The sequence below is a fragment of the Eumetopias jubatus genome, unplaced genomic scaffold (genome assembly GCF_037043125.1).
Source record: "Eumetopias jubatus isolate StellerSeaLion01/CBP00866 unplaced genomic scaffold, mEumJub1_p1.0 scaffold_14, whole genome shotgun sequence".
Classification (NCBI taxonomy): domain Eukaryota; kingdom Metazoa; phylum Chordata; class Mammalia; order Carnivora; family Otariidae; genus Eumetopias; species Eumetopias jubatus.
In genome coordinates, this window is record NW_028274820.1 from 61,678,624 (window position 1) to 61,697,429 (window position 18,806).

Sequence of the window (18,806 nt, forward strand, 5' to 3'; positions counted from 1 at the left end):
CTGCTTGCTGAGAGTGAGGGGAGCAGTCCCTGGGTCACACTGGAGATTGAACGTGGACACAGTTGGGAACAGCACTGGGGAACATAAAGCGTCCGTTCCTGAGGAACAAAAGAACAGATCCATGCAACTGCAAGTTTTCTCTCCGTAAATACAGAATCCTTTTTTTTTTTTTTTAATTTATTTGAGAGAGAGAAAGAGAGCATGAGCAGGGGAGAGGGGCAGAGGGAGAGGGAGAGGCAGACTCCCTGCTGAGCTGGGAGCCCAATGTGGGGCTCGATCCCAGGACATTGGGATTAGGGCCTGAGCCGAAGGTAGACGCTTAACCAACCAACTGAGCCACCCAGGTGCCCCAATACAGAATCCTTTTATGGTGGTTTTATGAAATCTGTCCAGGCAGATGTGAGAAGAAATAGCCTTTAAACCATATATCTGGTTTGAGGCATATATTAATGACATCATTCTCTGTGTTTCTGCTAGACATTCTCTCTTCCTTACATGTTATAGCATTCGTTAGAGGCTTCGTTTTTGGGAATCTGTTAAGATGCCAGAGTCCGTCAGCATAGTAAACCTGGAAAAGTAGCAGCTCTTCATGGCCAGCAATCCCGACTCCCGTGCTGTCTCTCCCGGCACTGAACTTCTGTTTCCAGAGAAGCTCATCTTCACCTGCTCTAGTGCTGGCTTGTTTTCTGTCCTGGGCAGCTTCGGGCAGAGTGGGGGAGACAGCTCATCACGAAGACCAGTGGCACTTGGGGCTTCAAGGTCACTGTTGCGTCTGTGACTGGAGCGGGTGAGAAAGGGGGAGCCGAAGATGCACCTCACTCCGGGGTGGCTGCCACGCGCCGCCCTCCACCCTCCGGTGGTGCGGGAGCCCATCTTCCTTTATCCCCTTTTGTTCTTTCCAAGGTTTTCCACGCCTCCCATGTCTCTCTAGATCTGGTGGTGTTTTTACTTGATGGTACCTCTGCTGGGGATTTAGGGCTTTGTATGAAGTGGGAAGTAAGAAAGAACAACGGAAACCTCTCTACATTCTCAGTCTCACCAAAATACCGTCTTCGCTAAAAGGAGCGCTACTGCCCTCAGGATCCCATTGAGAATTGTTGGTACTGGTATTTTTAAACCACCTGATTTCAATATTCATACCTGGGCATAGCCTAATAACATAGGATTATTGAATTCTTGTTCTCATCTTTGTAATGTTTCCAAGTTGAGTATGTGACTATCAACTCTTTCCTCCAGCCCAAGGGAAAAAAAGTCCACTTTTTTTTTTTTTTTTGAAAAGCTGGGAATCACAGAACATTTGGAATTGGGGGTTCAGAATCGCATGCTCCCTGGGCTGGAGCATCTTTCTCTTCTCTCCGACCATCCAGCAAAGGAAGAGGGTGATCTAGAAGCAATGCTATGTGGAGCTTGGTGTACTTATGAGGCCAAAAGAGAATTGCATTTCTCGTTACGTAGGAAACTAGAGCTTAAAGACCTGTTCAGGTGGTAGCCTAACAAATGTGAAGATTTTTCAGGGGCACAAGGGGTATATGTGAGGGGGCTGTGCCTTATTAGAGATCCCTTTTCCTCTGTCCCTCATAACCTGGGAAAGTACATGCTGGTGAAATTTCATCCTGAACAAACTACCTCAGATCTCTCTCCACTATTCCCTCCACCCTGTCCAAGATAAGCTCCATTTTCTAGTGCAACTTCACTTCGGGCCTTTTTTTTTTAATAGAATCCGCATATTTTTTCACTTTTGTTTATTTTTGCCCCAAAGCCTTTGGCCTTTCCCTTCAGTGATTCACAGTATGGGACCATTTCAAAATGATCCGACAAGATGTTTCTCTTCCCAGGGGAGATGGGAAATGGGTAAATGACAGCCTATCCCAAGATGTTACCATGTTGCGTGCGGGGATTTTAATAAAGAAATGGCATCTCACTTGCCATCAAAGCCACTTGATGGGTGGACTTACAGGGAGACAACCTTCTAGATCTTTCCCTGATTCCACAGAAATAAGATGGGAAAACTAAAGCATGGTTGTTAGGGGTTTATTCATATCAGTTGATTATGGGAATCAGTCCTTTTACTTCCTCCGTTACCGAAGTTTAGGATAGGCATTTGAGAACTCAGATTTTGCAACAAAATAATTGAACTATCAGAGGTGGGAGGTTACAGATAAGAGGAGAGAAGGCAGAAGCAGGGCGCACTTGGACCCTCACCATCCCCCCGCACTTAACGCTTATTCTTCGGGCCTGTGCCTCTGGAGAGCCTCCACCCTTCCGCCACTCAGTGTGGAAAACTCCTTCTCCCCAGATGTAGCCACTCCCTCTTCTCTGCTCTCAAAGGGCTTTGTACTTTCCTCTGTTAGAGTACTTGGCATTCTGGGATTATGGTCATGTGTGCAGTGGTCACCCATTTTGCCCACATTTTGAGGGGCAGGGAAGTGGGCCAAATTTGTCTCGGTATCTTCACCACCCAGAACAGGTCCTGTCGTATATAGAAGGTCTAATAGGGCACATCCTAATATAAGGTGGTGAGTGTGTAGGGGCCGGGGATTCAGGGGCATTTCTGTTCATAATGCTGACATGGGTGTCAGCGTTTTCCTAATCTCTTCAGACAACACCCCTCCTCCCCTGTCCTCCGTTCTCTCAGCCTCCTATTTCCCTTTCCCCCTTTGAGTCACATAAGAAAATATAAAGTATCAGTAAAAGTTACTAGATGCATATGTAGTTTTTGATTACAAATATTCATTGGGATATTAGGACAATTACCAGCATGTATTTTCACTGCATGTCAAAATGTGGAGGCTGGCTTTAATCTTTCTACTGAGCTTTGACTTCTGCATATGGTGGACATTTTTTTTAGCTCTTGGCTGCCCAGCCTCCAGGCCCCCGTTCTTCCAGTAACAACACCCTGGGGGTTTTTTTAGGGGGGTGTAATCATCTCCCCCCATTGGGTGCAGTCTTGGTGGTACTGAGTTCAAGGTAGCCCACTCTCCCTTGGCCTGGGATGAGTTATTAGTGGTCACCACTGTGTAGAGTGTAGGGCTGCGGAGAGGAGGCTCTAACTTAATTTTTGCAATGAACAATTTGAAATTTAAAGATTTAAGAAAAAGAAAATATTTGCCCCAACGATCTGGCTAGACGCAATGAATTTTCCCTGGTAAAACCATTTGAACAGCAACCACAGGCCTGGTCTGTCCTCCTCGATTGCACAGGGCCCAGGGGAATGCAGACAGTGCCACGTCACGCTCCCGAAGTTGCCAAAAATCCCTTGAAAATGATTGAACAGATGTCTTTTCTTAGGGTTGAGCAGATATACGACACAACAGCCTGCTTTCAATTCCAGGCTTGTTGTCTTAGGGGCAGCAAAATCAATCCCTTTCAGGTTTGTTCTCTGAATGTTTTTTAAATCTTCAGAATTCTCATCGCAAGAGCCCCTACGTATGCAAGAACACGAAACACATCTGGGCGGGTCACTGTTTCGTCGCGGGCTGCACACTTCCTGGGTGATGGTGGCATGGAACAGGCCTCCCCCAGTTGTCCTTGCAGCTGGAGCTCAGCGAGAAGTGGTTTCTGAGCTTTGGAACCAGCAGTTTCAATGGCATGAACACAGACACACGGCCTGTGAATCACCCGCACTAAGGGGGGGGGGGGGGTCTTGTCATTCACCAGCACAAAGGAAAAGGACGTCGGACTTCCTAAAATAAACTGGGGCTCAAGTCAAGCGGTTTGTCACAGGATCTGTCCTTGGGTGTCTGGCCTTCTATCCTGTTTTGGGTGGCATGGGAAAAGACGACTGAAGAACTGCACATAAATAATTAAATGACAGCTCTCAGTACTTTTCAGAGAGTCATACTTTACGTTAGTGCCTCTTGGGTGGAGCAGATATTGCATCAAAATATTTCCAGGAATTTTGTTTACACAACCTTCAGAATAAAGTGCATTATTATTATTATTTTTGAAAGATTTTATTTCTTTGACAGAGAGAGCCAGAGAGAGAGTGAGGGAGCAGAAGCAGGGGGAGCAGCAGAGGGAGAGGGAGAAGCAGGGTCCCCGCTGAGCAGGGAGCCCGACGACGTGGGGCTTGATCTCAGGACCCTGAGATCACGACTTGAGCTGAAGGCAGACGCTTAACCGACTGAGCCACCCAGGCGCCCCTAAAGCACATTTTTAATGAGGATACACACTTCCTGACCCCAAATGGGTCACTGACACTTACCTGTCATATCATCAGTTGAGAAAGAAGTTGGGGATCAGGAGGCAGTATGTCTCTTGCATGGAGAGAGGATGGAGTTGAAGGAGAGACACCCGGGTTTGCATCTGGACTGGCCTGCCAGTGGCTGTGGAAACTCAGCCAGTCTCTCTGTATCGATGAGGGGCACGACGTCATCTGTGGAATGGAAAACCATTTCCCTGGTGATGTCTTGGTGAACCTCTGGTGCATTTTAGGGGCTTAGAAAGGATAGCTGTTATTATTACCTCTGATTTCACAGAATTAGGTATGGACAGCTCAAACAGACCCCTGTTTTGCCATGTGGGAACAACTCAGGGGTCAAGTCTGGGCATTGCAGACCTACCGCATGGGCCTCCCAATAGACAAGTCCATTGCAACAGAAGTGCTTTTCTGCATCCTGACAATTGCAACCCAAAGGTCAAATGATCTCACTCCCTGCTCCTGGCAGAGCGTTCAGCACGCCTCCCTTGCCCTGCAGCCCTGCTTTCTCTGCACAGTGCGGGTGGGGAAAGCAGTGGCTGACTTTGTTCCTAATTCCGGGTTCTGCAGAATTCCGGCTTTCTCTCATCTCAGCCAGCATGTGGCCAGTCTCCCTCTTTTACCTCCTCCAACCCCTCCTTTTCATGAATTTCTGGCACCTTCATCACTCCACTGTCAGGCTGCCCAGGAAACCTGAACACTCCTGGGATTTTGGTGAGCCGATTTAGTCCATCAGGACCTACTTCAGGGCTCTGCCTCTACAGCAAAATGACCCAAAGGGCAGTTCTTTCCCTTAGATTCTGGGGCCACATATATATATATATATATATATATATATATATATATATATATATATATATATACACACACACACACACACACATATGTACTATATGTTATATATATATTTATATTTATATATATAATGTGTGCATATATATGTAACATAAGCATAAAACTTAAAACATAAACATAAAACAAAAAACGTAAAAATCCTAAGTCTTCCTCACACCCACCAACACCACCCAGTCCTTCCTCCGCTACTGCTGTTAGTTTTTTATTTATCTTTCCAGAGGCACTTACCCTTTATAAAATTTCTGTGCTTCTCTCCCTCCCTTCCTCCTTCTCCTACTTGTTTATTTAATTTCCCTTCCTTCCTTTCTTACAAATGAAAGCGTGCTGTATTGTTCTATGCCGTACTTTTTAAAAAAGATTTATTTATTTTCAGTATGAGTTGAGGGGGGGAGGGTGGAAGGAGAGGGAGAGTCTTTAGCAGATTCCCTGCCTGAGATCAGGACAAGAGATCACCATCTGAGCTGAAACCAAGAGTTGGTGACTTAACCGTGTGCCCCCCCCAGGCACATCACATGCCTTGCTTTTTAAAATTTTTTTATTATGTTAATCACCATACATTACATCATTAGTTTTTGATGTAGTGTTCCATGATTCATTGTTTGTGCATAACACCCTGTGCTCCACGCAGAACGTGCCCTCTTTAATACCCATCACCAGGCTAACCCATCCCCCCACCCCCCTCCCCTCTAGATCCCTCGGGTTGTTTCTCAGAGTCCATCGTCTCTCATGGTTCGTCCCCTCCTTCATTTTTCCCTTCCTGCTATCTTCTTTTTTTTTTTTTAACCTGTAATGTATTATTTGTTTCAGAGGTACAGGTCTGTGATAGACACTGGGGAGGGTATGTGCTATGGTGAGCGCTGTGAATTGTCTGAGATTGTTGAATCACATGCCTTGCTTTTTTAACTTAACCAAATCGGTACATAGTGTAAGGCCACCTTCAAATGTGGACTTTTTCTGTCCTCTCAAACAGTGCTCTCCAAATCTTTATGTATCACGCCGTCATTTAAAAACTGCTGGAGGCATACCAAAAAAATATAATTATTCATTCATTTATAGAGTATAATCACACTACTACTGTGCTAATAACATTTACATTATAAAAGTCTTCAAAATAGAAATTTTAAAATGATAAAGATGAAATTTTACATACTAAATTTTTAAAAACTGTATTTGATTTTTAGTAGTACAAAGTATTTTTGCTCCTTAAAATATTACTGTTGATATTTTTAACAGGATCAATGTGTTGCATATGCTTTGTCATATTTGAAAAATCTTGGGTCACCCTTTTGTGATACAGCAATTCAAGTTCTGGCCATATGTTCATTTCACTTTGACACTTGGATTCAAAGTCCATCAGAGCTGAAGCAGACAATTTACAGATGGAGATACATAGATCCAAATGGAAGAAAGGCCTCATTCAATGAGCTTTATTAACTTCCCACACTCATTTTTCAATCCTATCTTCTGCGCAAAGACATTTGTTGAAATTTTCCTTGATTTAAGGTTTTTGTTCTTTATCATGTGCAACAAAGTAAATGGAAACATTTCTAAACACCTGTTTTCAAAATGTTTTTGCCATAGGTTGAGTTTCTTTCGAAGAGAAATGACTTTCTCACTAACTGTTAAGAGTGCTACTTCAACCTTGAAAGGACAGATTGTGGGTTTCCTCTTTGTGTGTGTATGTATGTATTTATTTTTGTGTGTGTTTACTTTTAAAAACAGTATGTGCTAGATGCCATACTAACAATATCCACTCACCATGACAGAAAATGACAGCTCCTCTGCAAACACTTGTCCTTTTGTCAAAGAAAGAATACACGACTCGTTCCCAGGTTCTACAGCTCCTTTAAATACACTGCCATGAGATGACCACCGAGGTACCTGAGGCTGATCTGCCATTCCCCATTGCAAGGCAAAATGCTATAAAGATCCTCCAATTTGAAGGCTTTGTTTTTATGAAATTAATCCCATTTGATGGTATCCTATAAGCATGGAAGTTGCAATTGGCAATAGGCAAGACCCAGAACCATGAGAAGGTCCCTCCCCTCTCCTCCCTGCATCTCCCTCTCTGTGTGTACGTTGTTCATGGTAATGGCAGCCATGTGAGACATCAGACTGTCTCATGTTTGGATCAAGAGGTGGCATCTTAATGGATTGTCTTGAGTGTCCCATGGAAGGTGTGTACCCCACACGAAGATTCTCTACGCAAGGACTCTCCGAGTGAATTCAAAAACTTGTTTTCCTTTAGTCTCTGAAATTCTCTTCCCTCCCTTTTAAAGTAAAATACCTGCCAGATTGAGTCTCCACAGGACTATACCCTCAGGGGAGTTGGCTAGGGTTGCTCTGGGAAGGCTTGGCAGGTTGTCCCTCGGATGGTCCTATGCCTGGGACAGCAAGATGATAAACATGACAGCATCTACAACTTCTATTTATTGGGCTATTATTTTGTGTGGGTCCCTACTCTAAGTGTTTCACAAATACAGTCGATTCTCTTTGTTCATTCTAGTTCTCTTCTATAACATCTCCCCAAATACTGAATTGATGAATTCTGAACCATTGCTCCTAGGGGAAATACAGGATGTGGTTCCTACCAGCCTCTGGTCACAACATTTTTGTCAACCGATTAGTACATAACTTTGTTTAAGGATTTTATTTATTTTAAAGAGAGAGGGAGCATGAGCGGGGGAGGGGCAGAGGGAGAGGGAGATAGAGAATCCCAAGCAGACTCCTTGCTGAGCACAGAGCCCATTGCAGGGCTTGATCCACAACCCTGAGATCATGACCTGAGTGAAAACCAAGAGTCAGATGCTTAACTGACTGAGCCACCCAAGCGCCCCTATGTGTGTTTCTGTTTAAAGAAACCTTATCAAATGTATGTTGTTGCTTTGTTAATATTGAATTCATGGCCAACAGCACTATAACTTGTGCTTGAATGAAGACTATCTAACAGACGTACTTTCTCCGTAAGGCACACCACAGCCCTCTTGCACTGAGGAACTCCAGACAGTTTTTCAGCACTGTTTAGGAGCCCTTTTAAATAAAAAAAAGTACCAATAAAAAGCACAAAAATGTAGAAAAATGTGGCACTAGACTACAAAAAGAACACCTGTTTGACCGTGGCTGAGAATGTGCACATTGGGCAACTCACATTTTTTCATCACTCCGCCCATGTTCGCAAATGACCATACAAGTGAGCAAGTATTGATTTTGGGGTTACAAATAAATTTTAGTGAACAGGTGATACAAATATGGAATCTATGAATAATGAAGATCGACTGTAATATCTCATGGTACCCTTGTGAAATGGATACTAGTACAATGATACGTGAACTGAAAGGATCCTCAGGAGTCTCTGTCTTCTTTGAGACTTTGGGAAGCTAGGACAGTGAAGTGACTTACCCCAAAATGTCCAGGGCACACACATGGCACTAAACTCCTGCTCTCCCAGCCACAGTTGGTGCCCTTTCCACTGCATATTTTTGGGACCAAATGCAACAATTTAAATGGCAGGTGGGGCTATATGCAAAACTCTTTGCACATTCCCCCTAGCTTATTCTCTGCAATAATTAAAATCTGTTTTTGATCAGAATGTTTGATTTGATGTCTGGTAGTATAGGGGCACAGTGAGAGATATCTATAAAAAAACCCCCACAAAGGGAGATCACCAACCTGAATGAAATCAGGCACAAAATGAGAAATTAAAAGAACCCAAAATATTTGCAGCAAGAACAGGCTTTGACTTTTCAAATTTAGTTCTCCAGTGAGCCAATTCATAAATGGGTAAAATGAGAGAAATGATGTTGAAAAAGCCAAACGTGCTGGGGAATTTCAGAGGTGAGAGCCCATGTTGCATAAACAGGAGAGATGTGCCAAAATGGGGTATTTTAGTTGGAAAATTACTAATGTATGCATATTTATAAATGTATGTATTTGGATGCCAGATTGTCTCAAATTTTTTTGATATTCCAACAATTATACAAAATCAGTTTGTTCCTTATTTGGCTTAAAGAAGTACAGAATTTAAAATGGCTCATAACTCATGCAGCCTGCAGGCTGTTTGATAAACGTGTACACTTGAAATGAGCCAAGACACTGAAAAACCAAGAAGCAAAAAACAAAGAAAGAAAAGACGAAGATTCAGTGTGTTCTTTGAGTAAGAACCTCTGTGTATCACCAATTGGTACATTATTACTTTTATATATAAGATTTCTATTTCAAAGAATTCCAAGCTACCTTTCTTGCTAAGACTCTCCACATTCCAAAGTCTTGCCCACCACTATTATGACTGCACCCATTCCTCTGTAGTGATAATTAGATGCTCTTACCCAGTGTACTTACCAAACACTTTTTTTTTTAAAGATTTTATTTATTTGAGAGAGAGAGAATGAGAGATAGAGAGCACTAGAGGGAAGAGGGTCAGAGGGAGAAGCAGACTCCCTGCTGAGCAGGGAGCCCGATGCGGGACTTGGATCCCAGGACTCCAGGATCATGACCTGAGCCGAAGGCAGTCGCTTAACCAATTGAGCCACCCAGGCGCCCCTTACCAAACACTTTCATATGCATACTATGAGACAAACTCTCCTGTTATTTACAGAACAAGATGCTGTTACAACTTTATCCACTTACTGCACTTACTCTTAGAAGGAATTAAAAATTCCCATTCAAGGCCTCGACCTTCCATATATCCGCTTGTTTCTGAAACAGGGTCTCAGAATCCATTCTTCCCATCCGTTAAGTTAGAAGAGGTCATTCTTACTCATGAGTAGCATTTTCTTAAAGTTAATTTTGTAATGAACCATCTCTCCCCCAAAACAGAACCTTCCTTGTTTCAAGGATAATTTTTATTGATGGGAAACATTTTAAAGATATAAAAAGACAATTTTCTTATTTATAGGACAGTTTCCATTTTGGAAATTTTCTTCTCAATGTTCTTTCTTTTAGGAAAGCAGCTTATCCATCAATAAGGATCCCATCCTCTCTCAAAAATGAATCGATTAATCATGTCAAAAGATCTCAGAGGCTGGTCATAGGGTAAAATGTGTCCTCCACCTCGAACAATTACCTTAGAGAAGAAAAAGAAAAGTTTAGAGAAATGGATGTTCTACATGAATGGGAAGTTTTAGTTCAGACTGAAGTATTCTTAAAGCTTCCATGAAATACAGAACATACTCTGTATCAATCCATGCCTTTGGATATGCTGATTGTCTAAGATTTGATAGCTTTAATTATAGGTACTTTAAGGTAGGAAAGGTTTACAGTTGTGTGGTTGTTTAACAAAAAGTTGTGTTCATCTTTCACATTTATAGAAACTTGAAAATTGTCTTTTTCCTTTTGGGAGTGAGCTGTCTGCTAGTCTGTGCTGTGTTATTCTTCCCTGGTGAAGCCCCTGAGGTGTGATGACCTACCCTGGGGCCATCTCTGCCCCCCCCCATCTGGGTGGAGGAATCCACCCACCTGCCCCCTTTAGTCCGCTGAGCCACTTGGCCCTCACACTGAGCTCTACCTGCCATATTAGTCTTGGCCATTAATACAGGGGATATTTTGATTCTCCAAAAAATTAAAATGACAAACATGAGAAATCCTTGACACCTGAAATTTTTAAAAGGCCATTTTTTTGAGTAGCACAGAATTAGAACATTCTTTTTTCCCAACGTTTTATTATGAAAAAAATTCAAACATAGAGCAAATCTGAAAGAATTTCATAGACTTATCACTTAGATTCTCTCATTAACACCCACTTTACTCACTTTCTCACACTACCCAACTATTAATCCATCTTATCTTTTTGACACATTTCAAAGTCAAATATGGATATCAGTCGACTTCCCCCAGATTTTATGTAAAATTAACACACAATGAAGTGCAGTTCTGTTAAGTGCGGGCTCACTGAGTTTGTACAGTAGTGGATACCTGTGTCACCTAACAAGATATATAGAGCATTCCGAAACACCTAGAGTTAAGGTGAGTGCAGACCCTTGTGCCTGGTGCCATATCGATAAAAAAGAAAAAAAATAAAAGCAGGGGCAGGGTGGGGGGGACTCGTCTCTGTATTCGGAAAGCCTCTGGTTTCAGCAAATGTCCCAAGTAGAGGACAAGGGGAGGCCTTCGGGATTCAACACCGAAAGGGAAAGAACCGACACAGTGTTGGCAGGCCCCCTGCAGGAGAGAGCAGTGTGGCCTGCCACGTCCTACGGCATATGTGGAAAATGGGCAGGAGTTAGTAGTGGATGAAGGGAGTGAACACAGGCAGGAAAGGGATCACATTCGGTAAGTTTTAGCTGCTAAATCACAATCAGCAAGTAAAGGCCCCTTTGACAAGGCCCTTCATGGCTTGTTTTACCTGCCTCAATCAGAAGGGAACTGAGACAGAAGAAAATTACACATATATTTACAGAGTGCATTTAATATATTAATAATCCACCCCCAACACCCAGCGTCTTAAGACCTTGCTATGTGGGAAGTGGGATCAAGATGATTAGATGAATTTTGCTTTGCAGCTCACAGCTACACAGGTTGTGCACTGCACAACTAACTGCAGAAAGCACTTAGCAACCTCGGTGACTGAGTGATATGGAGCTATTAGGAGGCTTGTCCAAGTCACCCAATTATAATTGAGAGAATGACCTGGGACCTGGCTTTTGATGCACACACCAGTGTTTTTATTCAAATCCTAGTATTTGTATAATAATTCTTTACATTTGAACTAAACTTTATAGCTTAGTCATAGAACATTTCACCTGGCTCTCAGCAGCCCTCTGAGGCAAGTAAGGGAAGTAGACCACCATTACAGATGTGAAATTGGACTTACCCCTCACACACAATTGGCAACACCTGCTGTATGCCACACCCATCAATGGCCATTTGTGCCTTGCTGCCATGACAGTGGAGCCCATCTGCCATTTGCGTACAAGCTTGTGTCTGGAAACCCAATGTGTCTCACTTTGTCACAGACTGAAAGTCAACCTATGTGTGACATGAGCCCGTGCATGCGACTCTAGAGAAAAACTTTTGTTGCCCCCACAGTCTCAGGCTAGAATTCTCTTCTGGTAGGTTCCCATCCAAATTGCCGGCTCTGGCCGGAATCTGATGAGTGATTCTATGCAACTTCAGCTCAGCTAAGGACACTTAGGGGAGTCATGTTTGCGACAAAACCCAGCTGCTGCCTGGCAGCAATGGTCCAGAACACCGGTAAGCTGAATCCAAGAGCTAATGGTCATCCTGCCTCCTGAACCAGAACTGCAGCTAATGGGGGGTAACATAGTGCTTTATGGCCTGGGCCTGGAGTCAGGAGGGCAGGAGCACGACTCGAGGCACAGCAAAAGCTGTGTGACCCTGGGCAAATAACTTACCTGCTCTGAGCCTCAGTTTCCTTCACTGTACAATAGAGAAAAAAGTATTACCTCTTGGGATAGTTGGGAATTACGGGAGCAATTAGTGGAATGATGTACAGGTAACACTTAGCATAACACCTGGATGGTAATAAATATTAACCATTGTCATTATTCTTTCAACAGTTATCTCTACTCAAAACCCAGGATTGAAATGCTTATATCAAACTACCCTAAAACACTGTGTTCCTACGTTAGCATTAAGAAAACTTGGGGAGCGCCTGGGTGGCTCAGTTGGTCTGCCTTGGCTCCGGTCATGATCCCAGGACCCTGGGATTGAGCCCCGCGTCGGGGTCCCTGCTCAGTGGGAACCTGCTTCTGCTTCTCCCTCTGCCTGCTCCTCTGCCTCCTTGTGCTCACTCTCTGTCAAATAAATAAATAAAATCTTAAAAAAAAAAAAGAAAGAAATCTTGGTTTCAGGGAGTTGTTTAAAACAGCACTTCTCAGACTAGAATGTGCATCAAAACACCTGAGCTCGTTAGAACAGACTGCTGGGCCACACCCCTAGACTTTCCAGCACTGAAGGTCCAGGGCAGGGCCTGATAATTTGCATTTCTAACAATTCTAAGGTGATGCTCATACTGTTGGTCCAAAGACTACTCTTTGAAAACCGCTGTTTATAAGAACCTTTTCCATTCTGTGACAAACCAGGCAATTCTCTATTTATATCAAGGGAGAATACAAACAAATTTGTTTAACGCCTACTCATGGCCTCACCTGAGTGTATTTCTCCTGATCATCTGCTTTCCTTCTATTTACACACACACACACACACACACACACACACACACACATACACACACACACATTCTCTGACCATGATAAGTGGTGAATAAGAGGTGATAAGGTTGGGTGTTACAATTCTTCTCAGTAACCTGCCTGACCCCCAGTCTAGTTCTAAGCTGCAATATGTAATGACCAAATGTCATCATGAATGGTGTCATTAAGATTGGAAAGAAAAGCTCATTTGGGAACAAAGTCTTTTTCACACACCACAAAATTCTAAAGTATGTTCCCTAGCATATTGACAGCATTTTACCGATGTCAACCTCAAATAAATTTATGAGCGCCAGAAAAAAAACAAAAAAACCAATCTGTTGTTTATAGCCAAGCTGCTCACCGCTCACAAATCAAAGACACAAACCACTCCATAGTTTTTAGAGGTGTGTAACAAAATGTGACAGGGCCGTGATTTTGTATTTAAATGTGACAAGATTCATCCAAGGCTCCCTGGATAGAAATGGTCTCATCGTCAGAAACTGTGTATGTTGGGTGTTTCCACATGAGAGCTCAATTCTCTAAACTCATGTATTCCAGATGTTCCAGGGGGGTCAACAGATGTGTCATGAATTTTAAAAGGGTTATGCAAACACTTTAAAGCTTCATTCCACTTTATTTTTGTAGAAAAAGATACAATCCTCCCTGGAACTGGAAACATGGACCTGGCAGCAAAGGTCTCCCAGTTGTGCCATTAGAGGTGACAAGAGAGGGGAATTCAAGCTGGGAGAGTGGGTGTAGCTTTGTCCGGGGAGACGTGGTGGGGGTCTTGCAGGAGCAGATGCCTGGACAGACAGTACGAGGTGGGTTGGGGTGGGACACACTGCCCCCAGAGGAAATGCCCTTGCAAAAGCAGCGCAGCAGAGCGTGAAACTGCAAGGCACACGCGACAAGCAACAGCCTGCACAGGGTTCCCTGTATGAAGGGTCAGAGGGGAAAGAAAAGGGAGAGTTGAATAGACAAATACTAGTGAGACCATGTGATACCCCATATGATGTGCTGCTGGGTGTGTGTGTGTGTGTGTGTGTGTGTGTGTGTGTGTGTTAAAATATACATAACATAAATTTACCATTCTAACCATTTTTAAATGAACAGTAAGATTTCGTACACTCACAATGTGGTGCAACCATCACCACTATCTAGTTGCAGAATGTTTTCATCACCCCAAAGGGAGCCCTGTATCCATTAGCCATCTCTCCCCATTCTCCTGCCCTGCCCACCCCTGGCAATCAAGAGGCTGCTGTCTCTGTGGTGTTGCCTCTTCTGGACACCTCCAAGAGGGTTTCAAGCAGGGCAGTAATATGCTCAGATGTGCATTCTAGAAAGAGGCCTTAATATGTAGTGAGGGGGCTGATTTGGAAGGAAATGAGACTGAGGCAGGGAGGCGAGTTAGGAGACCAGCTCTTCAGGTGAGAGAGGATGTGGGCACATGGGAGAAATGGGGAGAAGGGGAAGGAGAACAGGGGTGTTGGGGTGGAAGCAATAAAATCGGTGACTCATCAGCTGTAAAGGTAAAGTGCAAGCATCCCCCAACCCATGTACACATCCTCCCCATTTCAGGCTTTTTTTTTTTTTTTTTAAGATTGCAGCTATAATCTTTTAATGATTTTTTTAAATAATTTTTTTATGATGTTAGTCACCATACTGTACATCATTAGTTTTTGATGTAGTGTTCCATGATTCATTGTTTGCGTATAACACCCAGTGCTCCATGCAATACGTGCCCTCCTTTATACCCATCACCGGGGCTCACCCATCCCCTGCCTCCCTCTAAAACCCTGTTTGATTCCCGGAGTCCATAGTCTCTCATGGTTCGTTTCCCTCTCTGATTTCCCCCCCTTCATTTTTCCCTTCCTTCTCCTAATGTCCTCCATACTATTCCGTATGTTCCACAAATAAGTGAAACCATATGATAATTGACTTTCTCTGTCACTTAGCATAATCTCCTCCAGTTCCATCCATGTTGATGCAAATGTTGGGTATTCATCCTTTCTGATGGCTGAGTAATATTCCATTGTATATATGAACCACATCTTCTTTATCCATTTGTTTGTTGAAGGGCATCTTGGCTCCTTCCACAGTTTGGCTACTGTGGACATTGCTGCTATGAACACTGGGGTGCATGTGGCCCTTCTTTTCACTACATCTGTATCTTTGGGGTAAATACCCAGTAGTGCAGTTGCTGGGTTATAGGGTAGCTCTACTTTTAACTTTTTGAGGAACAGTCATCAGACAACAAAAAGAAATAAAAGGTATTCAAATTGGCAAAGAAGAAGTCAAACTCTCTCTCTTTGCAGATGACATGATACTTTATGTGGAAAACCCAAAAGACTCCACCCCCAAGTTACCAGAACTCATACAGCAATTCAGTAATGTGGCAGGATACAAAATCAATGCACAGAAATCAGTTGCTTTCCTATACACTAACAATATAACTGTAGAAAGAGAAATTAGGGAATTGATTCCATTTACAATAGCACCAAAAACCATAAGATACCTTTGAATAAACCTAACCAAAGAGGTAAAGGAGCTATACTCTAGAAACTACAGAACACTTATGAAAGAAATTGAAGAAGACACAAAAAGATGGAAAAACATTTCATGCTCATGGATCGGAAGGATAAACATTGTTAAAATGTCTATGCTACCCAGAGCAATCTATACTTTCAGTGCCATCCCAATCAAAATACCAACGGCATTTTCCAAAGTGCTGGAACAAACAATCCTAAAATTTGTATGGAACCAAAAAAGACCCTGAATCGCCAAGGAAATGTTGAAAAAGAAAAACAAAGCTAAGGGCATCACGTTGGCTGATTTCAAGCTATATTACAAAGCTGTGATCACCAAGACAGCATGGTACTGACACAAAAACAGACACATAGATCAATGGAACAGAATAGAGAGCCCAGATATGGACCCTCAACTCTATGGTCAAATCTTCGACAAAGCAGGAAAAAGTATGCAATGGAAAAAAGACAGTCTCTTCAATAAATGGTGCTGGGAAAATTGGACAGCTATATATAGAAGAATGAAACTCGACCGTTCTCTAACACCACACACAAAGATAAACTCTAAATGGATGCAAGACCTCAATGTGAGACAGGAATCCATCAAAATCCTAGAGGAGAACATAGGCAGTAACCTCTTTGACATCGGCCACAGCAACTTCTTTCAAGACACATCTCCAAAGGCAAGAGAAACAAAAGCAAAAATGAACTTTTGGGACTCCATTTCAGGCTTCTGACACAGGGAGCTTTGCAAGAGGTGGTGCTATTAACCAAGAAAGAAGAAAAGAGGCAGGTTTGGGAGGTGGGCAATATGGGATAGGTTTATAGTTCTTGTTATTCACTACAGGATGATGCAGACACAGGGAAAGAATCTTGCTTATTATGGTTTCTGATTTACACTAAAGTTATTTTATTATTTTTTATCTTATTTCATATTTACAAAGTCTTACCTTTTCGCTTTCAGACACTAACCACGAGTAGAAATGGAATAAATATGCACTCAAATAAAGAATATACGAAAAAAACAAAAGGCACTTGGGAATGAGAATAAAAAAATAAGCCAAAGCTTGTTAGCAGCCACCTCCTAAAAAAGAATGGGGCAACCCACTTAAAAAAAAATCAACACTTCCATCTCCCCCACCAAAAACCAAACTAGAGAACAAGGTTGAAAGCTTCTCCCAAAACACTCAGGGAAAACTTGAGAGTTACCAGTGTACAATTCTAGTGTAGCAAAGCATTACTGAACAGGAGGGGGAAAGGTGCTTTAGCTGACCAAAATGTAGCCATCATAGTGGGACACATCCCTAGAGTTATCAATACGTAGCTTTGGTGCTGACAGTTCCCTAAGGGCTTTCTAGATACACCATCTTACTTAATCAGTTGCAACAATATCATAATTTAGGATTTCCACCTATGACTATGAAGCAATAGCATGTGTCAAACCACCCCCACCCCACAAGAACACTAAAAGCTGAATTTAAAAAAAGACTGCTCTTTGAAAGTATCAGAAAGCAACCAGGACTTGAGAGGCCGACACTATGGAGAAAAGAGAATCACAGAGAAGTGAATCAAACATTTTGTGCTGCTTTTCTCTTTGAGAAATTCACCAATTTCTAAGCTTCTCTTGGCAAGAAGCCAAGCAAAAATCGACAGATGAAAGGATGAACAGCTAAGCGGAGCTTAGGGTACTTGGGAGACCAAAAAATAAAAACAAAAGAAAACCCAAAAGAAACCAAAGATAAAATTTGGAATCGCAGGCTTGTCAAGGAGGCATGGCTCTGGTAAATACCACAGGCTTTTTCTTAGATCCACAAGAGACAAGGTCTTAGAAGTAGTGAAAACCAGAAGCAGGTTAGCCCTCCCCAAACCTGAATTCCAGCGCCAAATCACCATTTCAGCCCCTGACTGAAGCCAGTTGATCTGCCCCTATGTTAACTGCCTTTCAGAAAAAGCCTTTCTGGAAGAAGATAACATCATTTTTCATACATTTTTGTCCAGCATTCAATAAAATGTAGTAGGCATGCCAAAAGATAAGATCAAATGACTACAAACCAAGGGAAAAAGCGGAGGGCAGAAAGAAACCACAGGGATCCAGATATTGGAGCTATCGGGTATAGATTTTAAAATAACTATGAACTAATTATTCAAGAAGTTATGGAAAACACAGAAAAGAGAAAAAAAGCCATGGGATGACAAACTATTTAACTATGTTTAACTGGAGTCCTAGAATAAGAAGAGAAGGCAGGCACAGTGCAAAAGACATAGTAAAATACAGAGATTGTGAGTAAGAAACTCCCCCAAATCAATAGAAGTCATCAAGCCGCAGCTTTGAGAAGCTCTATGGACCTAAATTGGAAAAACCCAGAAAGAAATAACCACATCTGGGCACATAATAGTATACTGCCAATACCAAAGACAGGAAGAAAATCTTAAAAGTTGTCAGAAAAAGAAACTGCACTTTCAATAATTTCAAAGAAGCAAGAAAGCTGACTAGGTAACAGAAACAATGGAAGCTAGAAGACAGTGGAATTGTATCTTTTGCATTTTTTTTTTAAGATTTTACTTATTCATTTATTAGCGAGAGAGAGCGTGCAGACGGAGGGGTAGAGGGAGAGAATCTCAAGCAGACTCCATGCTGAGTGTGGAGCCCAATGTGGGGCTTGATCTCATAGCCCAGAGATCATGACCAGAACTGAAACCAAGAGTTGGATGCTCAAATGACTGAGTCACCCAGGTGCCTCTGCAACCTTCGAATTCTAAAAGAAAGGAGCTGTCGTCTAGGCTTCCCACATAAATGACTCCATAAAGATATTTTCAAGGGAACAAAAAACTGGAAAAAGGTATTGCTGGCAGATCTGTAAAGAAACGTTTGAAGACTGTTCTTCAGACAGAAGGATAATCATACCTATGGATACATGAAAAGACAGAGGAGAATGAAGAGCAACTGAGAATTTACATGTATAGATAAATGAATGTCAATAATAATAATAATAATGTCTTGTGGAGTATAAACCACGTAGAAGTTTTAAAAAAAGACCACAGTTGCACAAAAGGTGGCATAAATTGAGTTAAGGTATTGTC

At 42.4% G+C, this 18,806-nt stretch overlaps 1 protein-coding gene across 4 annotated transcripts in view; it reads right to left on the reverse strand.

Moving 5' to 3' along the window:
• CPVL (carboxypeptidase vitellogenic like) overlaps nucleotides 1-18,806 on the reverse strand; it is a 162,564-nt gene that overhangs the window by 26,077 nt on the left and 117,681 nt on the right. For 2 of the 4 annotated variants that reach the window (XM_028119295.2, XM_028119298.2), the window contains one exon: nucleotides 10,027-10,115. Coding sequence is in view for 2 of the 4 variants with exons in the window: in XM_028119296.2 (XP_027975097.1) it covers nucleotides 4,208-4,375 (168 nt within the window). In the remaining 2 variants the exon portion in view is untranslated. Of the gene's footprint in view, nucleotides 1-4,204; nucleotides 4,376-9,872; nucleotides 10,116-18,806 lie in introns of those variants that run through there. The other 2 variants (XM_028119296.2, XM_028119297.2) reach the window with 2 other exon arrangements.